Here is a 12653-nt window from a genome sequence, read left to right on the forward strand (position 1 = left end):
TAACTTGCATTTACCCCGGCGCTTTGAACAGCCTACGATGCGTAGCGCTTAACAAGAGCCATAAAACAAAAAGAAACAACATTTATGGACGTAGCCGTATTTTATTTTAATGTCTGTCTCCCCTTAAGCTCCTTGTGGGCAGGGAGTGGGTCTGCCAACTCTACTGTGTTGTACTCACCCAAGTGCTCAGCACAGTAGCGCACTCTATGCCCTGCGCAAAGTAAGCGTTCAGGAAATACCACTGATTGATAAAACGTCTTCCCTTTTGAGCTCAGGCAGCTAAGTGCCTCAGACCACAGGCCTGGGAGTCAGAAGGACCTTGGTTATAATCCCAGCCCTGCCACTTGCCTGCTGGGTGACGGTGGGCAAGCCACTTCACTTCGATGGGCCACAGTGACCTCATCTGTCAAATGGGGATTGAAACTGTGAGCCCCACTTGGGACAGGGACTGTGTCCAACTTGATAAGCTTGTATCTACCCTGGCACTTAATTGGTAGACTGTAAACTCTACAATGTAAACTCTTTGTGGCTAGGGAATATATTTGTTTATTGTTCTATGGTCCTCTCCCAAGTGCTTAGTAATAATAATAATGATGGCATTTGTTAAGCGCTTACTATGTGCAAAGCTCTGATCTAAACCCTGGGGAGGATACAAGGGGATCAGGTTGTCCCACGAGGGGCTCACAGTCCTAATCCCCCTTTTACAGATGAGGTAACTGAGGCGCAGAGAAGTTAAGTGACATGCCCAAAGTCACACGGCTGACAAGCGGCTGAGTCGGGATTTGAACCCTGTCTGCACCCAGCACTCGGATATGACTGAATGAATAAATGAACACTTAGTACAGGGCATGTGGAAAACTCTGAACGTGCCTGCTAATTCTGTTGTACTCTCCCAAGCGCTTAGTACAGTGCTCCACACAGAGTAAGCGCTCAATAAATACCATTGTTAGATCCATTCGTTCAGTCGTATTTATTGAGCGCTCGCAGTGTGCGCAGCACAGTACGAAGCCCTTGGAAAGTACGGAACGGCAATAGAGGGAGACAGTCTCTGCCCACAACGGGTTCACAGTCTAGAGGTCTAGATTAACAGATGCCATTTAAAAAAAGACCAATCGAGCCAAAAAGAGGGACGTGTTTCCCTTTAAGAACAAGCATTTCCGCACATGATCTTTCTGTTGCTGGAAACTCCATTTTGTTATTGTGCTCTGCAGCGTTCAACAAATCCCAGTTCACACCCCAAGTTAATTAGAACAGCAGAGAGGAGTCCACTGAGAGGCAGGCACCCGAACCTTTCTGTAGCTTCGCATTATATAAAAAAAATTAAACCGACTCATTCTTTACCTCTTTATTTTTTTTTGCAGCAGCAGCTGGAGATTGGATTAGTGAGTCATAAAGCATAAAAGAACTAGCCCTAGAAAATGACTTTTATGATTCACAAATTTACAGTTAAGCAGATGAAGCAGAATTCAAAATAACTAATTGGGAGGTGAGCTGGTTTCACATAGAGACTTGGTTTGAAGCGGTGGCCTCAACCCAGTTTCAAGCAATAGGTGACCTTTTGGGGATTAGTTTAATTTGGAAACATCGACGTGACATCCTCATACGAGTCGTGATTCTCCTGTAGTCCTCCCGCTCTAATGATCGAATGCGCAGGGGGATAAATAAACGATTTGTTTCATCAATTTGGACACCAGAGTCATTCGACAACCTGCCATTTGGGATGACTCAGGGTAGTTTTGCTTCTGACTGAAGCAATGGACCAGATGATTTCAGAACAGTCTTTCTGGCCGTCTGATTCTGTGATTTCAGTATTCCACTTCACTATTCAAATGATAATGTTGATCATTAATTCGTTCAGTCATATTTATTGAACGCAGAGCCCTGTACTAAGCGCTCGGAAAGTACAATTGGGCAACAAATAGAGACAGTCCCTGCCCAACAACGGGCTCACAGTCTAGAATAACACCTGTGGCTTTGTTAAGCACTTAATATGTACCAGGCATTGTACTAAGCGCTAGGGTAGATACAGATCGATCAGGGTGAGAGCAGTCCCTGTCCACACGGGGCCCACCATCTTAATCTCCATTTTGCAGATGAGGGAAATGAGGCACAGACAAGTGAAGTGACTCACCCGAGGTCCCGCAGCAGACAAGTAGTGGCAGAGCAGCAATTAGAACCCAGGTCCTTCTGACTCCCAGGCCGGCCTGTGCTCTACCTACTGGATGTCGTTGGGCAGCGCTTAGAACAGTGCTTTGCACTTAGTAAGCGCTTAGCAAATACCGTCATTATTATTAAACACTAATTAGGCATTTAGTACAGTGCTGACCTCTCACCCTTGTCCTGCCTCTGACCTGGAACTCCCACCCCCTTCATATACAAGAGATCCCCACTCTTCCCTCCCTCAAAATATTTTTTAAATCACATCTCCAAGAGCCTACCCTCATTTCCCCGACTCCCTCTATTTTAATGATAATAATAATAATAATAATTATGGTATTTGTTAAGCACATAGTATGTACTAAGCGCTGGGTGGAAACAATGAAATTGGGTTGAACGCAGTCCCTGCCCCGTGTGGGGCTCACAGTCTCCACCCCCGTTTTACAGATGAGGTCACTGAGGCACAGAGAATCGAAGTGACTTGCCCAAGGTCACACAACAGACAAGTGGTGGAGGCAGGATTAGAACCCGTGTCCGTCTGACTCCCAGATCCATGCTCTATCCATTACACCATGTCAGTTCTTTTCATTCATTCAGTCGTATTTATTGAGTGCTTACTGTGTGCCCAGCACTATACTAACCCGGCTAGACTACTGTGTCGGCCTTCTCTCTGACCTCCCTTCCTCCTCTCTCGCCCCGCTCCGGTCTATTCTTCACTCCGCTGCCCGGCTCATCTTCCTGCAGAAATGATCTGGGCATGTCACTCCCCTTCTTAAACAACTCCAGTGGTTGCCTATCGACCTCCGCTCCAAACAAAACCTCCTCAATCTAGGCTTTGAGGCTCTACGTCACCTTGCCCCTTCCTACCTCTCCTCCCTTCTCTCTTTCCACCACCCACCCCGCACGCTCCGCTCCTCCGCCGCCCACCTCACCGTCCCTCGGTCTCGCCCATCCCGCCGTCGACCCCCGGGCCACATCCTCCCGCGGTCCCGGGACGCCCTCCCTCCTCACCTCCGCCAAACTGATTCTCTTCCCTTCTTCAAAACCCTACTTAAAACTCACCTCTTCCGAGAGGCCTTCCCAGACTGAGCTCCTCTTCTCCCTCTACTCCCTCTACCACCCCCTCTTCACCTCTCCGCAGCTTAACCCTCTTTTCCCCCCATTTCCCTCTGCTCCTCCCCTTCTCCCTTCCCATCCCCTCAGCACCATACTCGTCCGCTCAGCTGTATATATTTTCATTACCCTATTTATTTTGTTAATGAAATGTACATCGCCTCAATTCTATTTAGTCGCCATTGTTTTTACGAGATGTTCTTCCCCTCGACTCTATTTATCTCCATCGTTCTCGTCTGTCCGTCTCCCCCGATTAGACCGTAAGCCCGTCAAAGGGCAGGGACTGTCTCTATCTGTTGCCGACTTGTTCATTACAAGCGCTTAGTACAGTGCTCTGCATATAGTAAGCGCTCAATAAATACTATTGAATGAATGAATGAATGAAAGTACAATTCATCAACAAATAGAGACAATCCCTGCTCATAACATGCACTTAGACCCCTCTAGACTGTAAACTCATTACAGAAAGGGAATGTGTCTGTTTATTGTTATAGCATCCTCTCCCAAGTGCTTACTGTAGTGCTCAGCACACAGTAAGCGCTCCATTAAATGAATGAATGACTCTGTACCTTTTGTAAGCTCTTGATATTCACCCCACCTCAGCACCACAACATCACTAATGTCCAAATCTGTAATTTATTTATCTCTGTTAATATCCACCTCCCCCTGTAGTCGGTTAGCTCATGGTGGGGAGGGAATGTGTCCGGTAACTAGGTTGTGTTGTACTCTCCCCAATGTTTAATACAGTACTGTACAGTCCTCTAGATGGTAAGTTCATTGTGGGCAGGGAATGTGTCTGTTATATTGTTTTATTGTACTCTCCCAAGTGCTCAGTACAGTGCCGGGCACCCAGTAGGTGCTCAGTTAATACAATTGACTGCTTTGCGCAGAGTAAGCACTCAATAAATAGCATTGATTGATTGGATTTATACAGAAAACAGTTAGAGAAGTGGCAGGGTTTTGCTTTGCCTGTGGAATGATGCAGGGAGGGCTTTAAAATGTAATGTTCTGTTGGATGGAATAATAATAATGCTGGTATTGGTTAAGCGCTTTCTATGTGTCAGGCACTGTACTAAGCGGTGAGGTGGATACGAGCAAGTCAACTTGGACACAGTCCCCGTCCCACACGGGGCTCACAGTCTCAACCCCCATTTTACAGATGAGGGAAGTGAGGCACAGAGAAGTGAAGTGATTTGCCCAAGATCTCACAGCACACAAGTGGCAGAGCTGGGATTAGAACTCATGACCTTCTGGCCCCCAGCCCCATGCTCTTTCCACTACGCCAAAGTGCTTCTCCCAAGATGACCAGGTTGATAAGACTGCCTAGAGAAGCGTCTACGAAAAGTTAATCCTGGAATGGAATTGCTTCCGGTGGAAGGAAAGATGAAAAGCAGGGTGGCTTAATGGTTAGAGCCCGGGACTGGGGATCGGAAGGACCTGGGTTCTGATCCCGGCTCCGCCCCTCGTCTGCCGTGTGACCTTGAGAAGTCACTTCACTTCTCTGTGTTTCAGTTCCCTCATCTGTAAAATGGGGATTAAGTCTGGGTGCCCCTTGTGCCATGTGGATAGTGTCCAACCCGATTAACTTGTATCTACCCCAGCCCTTAGTTCAGTGTCTGGCACATAGTAAGCGCTTACCAATCACTATTAAAAAAACCCCCAAAGAACTTGCTTCCAACTTCAATTCCCATCTCCTGGACTCTTACATTACCTGCAATATCGTTTTATCAGTTTCTGGTGATCCAGTTTTTGACCATTTTAGGTTTGGGGCCTTTGCAAAAGATCTGTAATGCAGAGGTAAATATTAGGGTGACCCAACTGTAGTGAATTTTGGTATTTTTCCCGGTTACCCTGTAAGACCAGGTGAAGCATTTATTGATATTCCATTAAAGCTGACGTTTGTCCCCAACCTGAAACCTGTTGACTGTGATTTTGAAATAAACATGCATAATAAATCTTACCTGCCCCTCCCTGCAGGTCTAAAGCAACTGGTACTTCAACTTGCAAGTGAAAGTTGGAGCTGCCTTCGATTACATTTGCGTCTCCAAAGCGTAGTCATTTAGCTATTGTATCAATCGGTAGTATTTACTGAACTCTTACTACGTGCAGAGCACTGTGCTAAGCCCTTGGGAGAGTCCAATTTATCAGAGTTGGCCGGCACTTTCCCTGCCCACAGCGAGCTCACAGTCTAGCGGGGGAGAAAGACATTAATAGAAATAAATATATTCTGGATATGGACGTAAGTGCCGTGGGGCTGGGAGGGGAGATAAATAAAGGGAGCAAGCCTGGGCGACGCAGAAGGGAGTGGGAGAAGAGGAAATGAGGGTTTAGTCAGGGAAGACTTCTAATTCCAGGTTAATCCCGGGATTTTTGGAATGGGCTCTTGGCCAATGCTGAAAAGAAAACCTTAGTTCTGGGGCATTTGCTGCTTGTACGTTGTAGTTAAGCAGTGGTTTTTATTGAGCGCTTGCTGCGTGGAGAGCACTGTACTGAGTGTTTGGGAGAGTACGACACAAACCTCTCCGCCACTTGTCTGCTGCATGGCCTTGGGCAAGTCACTTCACTTCTCTGGGCCTGTGTTACCTCATCTGTGAAACAGGGATTAAGACCGAGCCCCAAGTGGGACATGGATTGGATCCAACCTGATTACCCCGTATCTACCCCAGTGCTTAACATAGTGCCTGGCACATAGAAAGAGCCATAAAAACTAAAAAACCAAAACACCACAACAAAATTAACAGACACTTTTCCTTGCCCCCAACAAATTTACGGCCTAGAGGAATTAAGTCGAGAGGATCAATTTGGGCACTAATAATAATGATAATTGTGATATTTTAGAATTTACTTTTGCCTTACCCTGTACTGCGTGCTGGGGTAAGTACTGCAATAATAATAATAATTCTGGTTTTTGTTAAGGGCTTACTACGTTCAGGCACTGTACTAAGCAGTGAGGTGGATACGAGCAAATAGGGTTGGACACAGTCCAACATGGGGCTCACAATCTTTATCCCCATTTTACAGATTAGGGAACTGGGGCACAGAGAAGCGAAGTGACTTGACCAAGGTCACACAGCAGACAAGTGGAGCCGGGATTAGGAGCCAGTTTGTTCTGACTCCCAGGCCCGGGCTCTGACTATTAGACCATACTGCTTCTCCTGCCGTCACTCCCCAGACAGCAGCTCCCCTGGACAGGAGAGATGGATCGGAGCACAGTCCAATTACCTCAACTTAGTATGAAAAATATACATTTCCTCTCCCCAGATGGTCAAATTGGGGTGTCCTGCTTTTAGGGTTGGGGCTCCAAGTTTTATTTTCAGGAGGTAGGGGTGGGCAGATTGTTGAAGTTATCTCTCTCCCCCCTTATCAACCTCTCCCCAGTCTGGGGTCCACTGGTTTTGGGTCACGTTTTTCCATCTGCCGGGGGCGGGGGGATTCCCTTAGTAGTAACACGCTGTAGGAGATGCTCGGGAAGTCCGGAAAATCAGTCGGTGGTATTTACCGACCACTTATGGGAAGAACACTGCACTAAGCGTTTGGGAGAGGACAATACAACAGAATTAGCGGGTACATTACCTACCCATAACGAGGAACAACCGACCAATAAATTGCCTGCCCTTAAGGAGTTTTCACCACCCGTCCCCGGGGGAACAAACATAAAAATATTTACAGCTCTGTCAAAAAGTTGAGGGAACTGATATATATGGAGAGAGAGAGAGAGAGAGAAAAGAGAGAGAAAAAAAGAAAAAAACAGCATGGCCTAGCGGCAAGAGGACGTGGGTTCTAATCCCAACTCTGCTACTTGTCTGCTGTGACCTTGGGCAAGTCATTTCACTTCTGGGTGCCTCAGTTACCTCATCTGTAGACTGAGGATTAAGAAATGAGGATTAGGTAGTGTGTCCAACCTGATTACCTTGTATGTGCCCCAGTGCCTAGAACAGTGCCTGGCACATAGTAAGTGCTTAACAAATAGCATAATTATTATATATGTGAGTGCAAAAGAAGGGGTGAGTGAGTTCATAAGGGCCGGAGGTGGTGGCTGGAGAGTTTATACTTGTTTTGGTTGGTTTTTTTTAGGGTATTTGTTAAATGCTTACTGTGTATCAGACACTATACTAAGTTCTGGGTAGATACACGCTAATCAGGTTTTTTGGGGGGGTATCTGTTGAACACTTATTATATTCCGGGCCCTGTACTAAGCGTGGGGGTAGATATAAGCTAATCAGGTTTTTTTTTTAAAGGTATTTTCTAAGCACTTACTATGTGTTAGGCACTGTCCTAAATTCTGGGGTAGATGCAAGCTACTCAGGTTTTCTATATGGTTTTTATAAAGCTTTTTAATGTGCTGTACTAAGTGCTAGGATAGATATAAGCTAATCAGGGTTTTTTTGCTTTTTCTCTCCAGTGGCTTTTATTAAGTGCTTATTATGTGCCAGGTTCTTTACTGAGTTCTGGGGTAGATAGAAGCTAATCAGGCTTTTTTTTTAATGGTATTTGTTTAGTGCTTATTATGTACTAGGCACTGAAACGAAGTCCCCGGGGTACAGACAAGCTAATCAGGTGGGGCTTTTTTGGTGTTTTTTTTTTTAAATGGCAGTTGTCAAGTGCTTCTGTGCTAGGCACTATACTAAGCCCTGCAGTAGATATTAGCTAATCGGACTTTTTTAGTGGTATTTTTAAGCACTTAGTATGTACCAAGCCCTGGAGTAGATTAAAGATAATCGGGTTTTTTTAACGGTATCGGTTAAGCATTTACTATGTGCCGGGCATGGGTACTAAGCACTGGGGTGGGTACAAGCGAATCGGGTTGGACACAGTCCCTTATCCCATGAGGGGCTCACAGTCGCCATCGCCTGTTTACAGGTGAGGTAACTGAGGCACAGAGAAGTGAAGTAATTTGCCCAAGGTCACACAGCAGACAAGTGGCAGAGCCGGGATTAGAACCCATGGCCTTCTGACTCCTAGGGCCGTGCTCTGTCCACTTCGCCATGCTACGTTTTGGTTTCCCCAAGGAGCCTCTCTCGGGTCACGGAACTTCAGTCGTACTTGCTGAGCGCTTACGGTGCGTAGAGCCCTGTAGTAAATGCTTGGGAGTGGACAGTAGAGCAGTAAACAGACACATTCGCTGCCCATGACACGCTTACAATCTAGAGGAGTTCTCGAGTGTAGAACTTCACGCTGCTTTTGTGACGAGCTTGGGTGTGTACAACGATGCCTGGTGTCATCCCTAGACGATTCTATTGGCAGGCTCCAGGGATGGAGTCCGGCTTAGGTCTGACCCAGAGAAAGCAGCGTGGCCTAGTGGAAATAACCCAGGCCCAAGAATCAGAGGAGCTGGGGCCTAATCCTGGCTCCGTCACTCGTCTGCTGAGTGACCTTGGGCCAGTCGCGTCACTTCTCTGGGCCTCAGTTCCCTCCTATGTAAAGCGGGGATTGAGATTTAGTACAGTGCCTGGCACATAGTAAGGGCTTAACAAATACCATTAAAAAAAGAAAATGGGCATGCAGTTTATCGAAGGTCTTACAGGAAAGCATTTGGCAGAGCCAGGATTAGAACCCAAGTCCTCTGACTCCCAGACCCATGCTCTTTCCACCGGGCCAGTAGAGAAGGCAAGTTTGAACACAGCCATGAGAGAATGTTATACCGATTGAACTGATGGGCTTGTGAAGTTGTTTTTGTACAAATGGCCCTTGTAGCTTGGAAACCTCAAAGGTTAACTTCTTACAGTGTTCAGGCACTTGAGGTGTGTGTTTGAGTGTGTTTACCTCTCTCTCTCTCTCTCTCTCTCTATATATATATATATATGTGTGTATTTAATATATTCATATATAAACAAGTAGGTCGCATATATACCAGAAGCCAAAAATGCATCTAGTGTCTTTGATTAATGTGGCAACTGATTTTCAGCATAGCATTAAAATTGCATTTCTCTTGGGCATTTTAGTCCTTCTGAATGTTTTATACGTGACCGACTTTTTCTCCCTGGGGCTGAGACCAAGAACATAAATTGGGCCGAAAAGACAGTGCCTTCTTAGCTGAGCACGGGGAGATGGTAGGCTATCGTTTTTGAACTCCTTTTCCATTTGGGGCGAGGAAGGGTTTTCTAATTTTGACTCTTTGGAGAGTCAGCAGGCTTCCGGGGCCGGGCAGAAACTGAAAGACCTGGGTCGGTGGAGCACCGTGGCGTAGTGGATAGAGTATGAGCCTGGGAGTCGGCAGGTCATGGGTTCGAATCCTGACTCTGCCATTTGATCTGATCTAGAGAAAGCAGCGTGGCCTAGTGCAAAGAACCCAGGTCTGGGAATCAAAGGACCTGGGTCCTAATCCTGGCTCTGCCTCTTGCCTGCAGTGTGGCCTTGGGCAAGTCACCTCACTTCTCTGGGCCTCAGTTATCTCATCTGTAAAAATGGGGATTGAGACTGTGAGCCCCGTGTGGGACAGGGACCGTCTTCAACCCAACTTGCTTGTGTCCCCCCCTGCGCTTAGACCAGTGCTTGGCACATAGTAAGCACTTAACAAATACTGTAATTATTATTATTATTCCTGCATCGCCTGGATTTGATGCTGGTGATGGGAGAGGGAGGATATGCGTTCTGCTCCTTTTACCAGAGCAGTAATGAGTTGCACTGAGCCATCCACACTCTTGCCTGCTTTCCAGCACGTCGGTCAGTTGTCAGATAACCTCCCTTTTTTTATGGTATTGTTAAGCCCTTACTACACGCCGGGTACAGTACTGAGCGCCTCAGTAGATAAGAGCTAATCAGGTTGGACATAGTCCCTGTCCCATATGGGTAACCCAGTCTTAATCCCCATTCTAAGGATGAGGGAACAGAGTCCCAGAGAAAAGACTTGCCCAAGGTCACAAATCAGACACGTGGCGAAGCCAGGATTAGATGATGATGATGGTATTTGTTAAGTGCTTACTATGTGACAAGCACTGTTCTAGGCACTGAGCCCAGGTCTTTATGACTTCCAAAGAACAGAAAATCCGAGCTGCTGTAGTTGGCCCCTCTCTCTTCATAAGCCCATTATTGAATAATAATATAATAATAATTAGGGTACTTCTTAAATGCTTACTATGTGCTAAGCACCGTTTTAAGCACTGGGGTAGATATAAGGTAGTCAGGTTAGACACGGTCCCTGTCCCACGTAGGGCTCAAACTCTTAATCCCCATTTTACAGCTGAGGTAACTGAGGCCCAGAGAAGTGAAGTGACTTGCCTAAGGTCGCAGAGCAAAGAGGTGGCGGAGCTGGGATTAGAACTCATGACCTTCTGATTCCCAGGCCTGTGCTTCATGCACTAATTAGTTGGGGGGGGTCATAATATGGGTAAGGGACTTTGCCTCGTGCTGCAGCCAAGGGAAGGGAATATTTAAGCTAAGGGGGCCATTTAGTGGAATAGAAGCTGACGTGGACTCCACTCCTCTGGAAACAACCACCTCTAAGGTCACCAGTGACCTCCTTCTGTCCAAATCCAACGGCCTCTACTCCATCCTAATCCTCCTCGATCTCTCATCTGCCTTGGATTCTGTGGACCACCCCCTTCTCCGGAAAATGTTATCCAACCTCGCTTCACTTTCCTGTCCTGGTTCTCCTCTCATCTCTCTTGCAGTTCATTCTCGGTCTCCTTCGCGGGCTCCTCCTCTGCCTCCCACCCCCTAACAGTGAGGGTCCACCAAGGTTCAGTGTGGATCCATTGGGGCGGGAGACCATCCCTAATAAAACCATCCTCATTCATTTCTCCAGTCTCTCTCCACTTCAGTTCATAACCAATCATTTTTCTGCAAACACGTTCAGGACATATTTCCCCACTCCTCAAGAAGCTCCAGTGGTTACCCATCCACCTCCTCATCAAACAGAAACTCCTCACCATTGACTTTAAAGCCCTCCATCACCTCGCCCCCTCCTGCCTCACCTCCTACCTCATCCCACCCCTCACACTTCACTCCTCTAATGCCAACCTTCTCACCGTGCCTCCATCTCGCCTGTCTCACTGCCGACCCCTGGCCTGGAACGCCCTCCCTCCTCAAATCCGACAGACTCTCCCCTGCTTCAAAGCCTTATTAAAGGCACATCTCCTCCAGGAAGCCTTCCCTGACTAAGCCCTCCTTTCCTCTTCTCTCACTCCCTTAGGCGTTGCCCCGACTTGCTCCCTTTATTCACCGCCCCCCGCCCCAATCCCCAGCATTTAAGTACATAACTGTTGTTTATTTCTATTAATGTCTGTCTCCCCCCCACCCCCTTATTATTTTGTAAGCTCACTGTGGGTGGGAATCTATCTGTTGGTGTATTGGACTCTTCCCAAGCACTTAGTACGGTGCTCTGCACACAGTAAGCGCTCAGTAAATCCGATCGAATGAATTTCCGTTTTTTCTCTTCCTTCGACAGGCCCTCCCTTCCTCCATGATCATAGTGGCTGTTTACTGCCCGGTGATTGCCGCTGTTTTCATCGTTCTGAAAACGGTGAACTACCGCCTGCACCGAGCCCTGGATGAGGGAGAAATCGTAGAGAGACGTGCCAGTCAGTTCACAGAGCAGGGCATCAAGACGGACCAGGGCAACTGCCTCACCAGGGGCAAAGACAGCAGCGGACCCAGGTAAGATCCTCCCCTCCGTATCGCTCACGCCTTGTATTCTCCCCTCGTCCCGGAAGAGTTTAGGGAAGCAGCCCGGCTTAGCGGATAGAGCCCGGGCCTGGGAGTCGGAAGGACCTGGCTTCTCATCCCGGCTCCACCACCGATCTGCCGTGTGACCTGGGGTAAGTCACTTCACTTCTCCAGACCTCGGTTACTTCATCCTGGAAAGTGGAGCGTGTGAGCCGCATGTGGAGCAGGGATTGGGTCCAACCTGACCAACTAGTATCTAATCCAGTGTTTAGTACGGTGCTAGGCACATCGTAAGCGCTTAACAAATACCATAATTATTATCATTCTCTTTGCCTTGTCTTGTCTGTAAAATGGAGATTAAGAGTTTGAGCCTCATGTTTGACAGGGAATGTGTCCAATCCGATTAACTTGTGTCTTCCCCAGTGCTTAGTACGGTGCCTGGCACATAGTAAGCGCCTAACGAGTACCATGATTATTATTATTTAGGGTACTATCGGGAATTGTGTTTTTTTATGGTATTTTTTAAGCGTTTCCACTCTTCTAAACCCCGCAGTAGTTACAAGTTAGATCAGAATTAGGTTATTTTGATTAGGTTAAATTAACTCCCTGTAATGCACATGAGTTCTTTGTTTCTCCGTGGTTACCCAAGTCAGACGTATTCCTTCAAACAGCCCTCAGTCACCCAGTGGTGTTTTTTGAGCACTCACTGTACTAAGCACTCGGCAGAGGACTTTATAACAGAGTTGATAGCCACGTTCCCTGCCCATAACGATCTGACA

At 47.1% G+C, this 12653-nt stretch overlaps 1 protein-coding gene across 5 annotated transcripts in view; it reads left to right on the forward strand.

Annotated features, from left to right (window-relative positions):
* PCNX1 (pecanex 1) overlaps positions 1-12653 on the forward strand; it is a 199425-nt gene that overhangs the window by 29795 nt on the left and 156977 nt on the right. For all 5 annotated transcript variants that reach the window (XR_003757855.2, XM_029060164.2, XM_029060183.2 and 2 more), the window contains exon 2: positions 11657-11865. Coding sequence is in view for 4 of the 5 variants with exons in the window: in XM_029060164.2 (XP_028915997.1) it covers positions 11657-11865 (209 nt within the window). In the remaining variant the exon portion in view is untranslated. The remainder of the gene's footprint in view (positions 1-11656; positions 11866-12653) is intronic.

Source organism: Ornithorhynchus anatinus, chromosome 1, assembly GCF_004115215.2.
Source record: "Ornithorhynchus anatinus isolate Pmale09 chromosome 1, mOrnAna1.pri.v4, whole genome shotgun sequence".
In the NCBI taxonomy this organism is placed as follows: Eukaryota; Metazoa; Chordata; class Mammalia; order Monotremata; family Ornithorhynchidae; genus Ornithorhynchus; species Ornithorhynchus anatinus.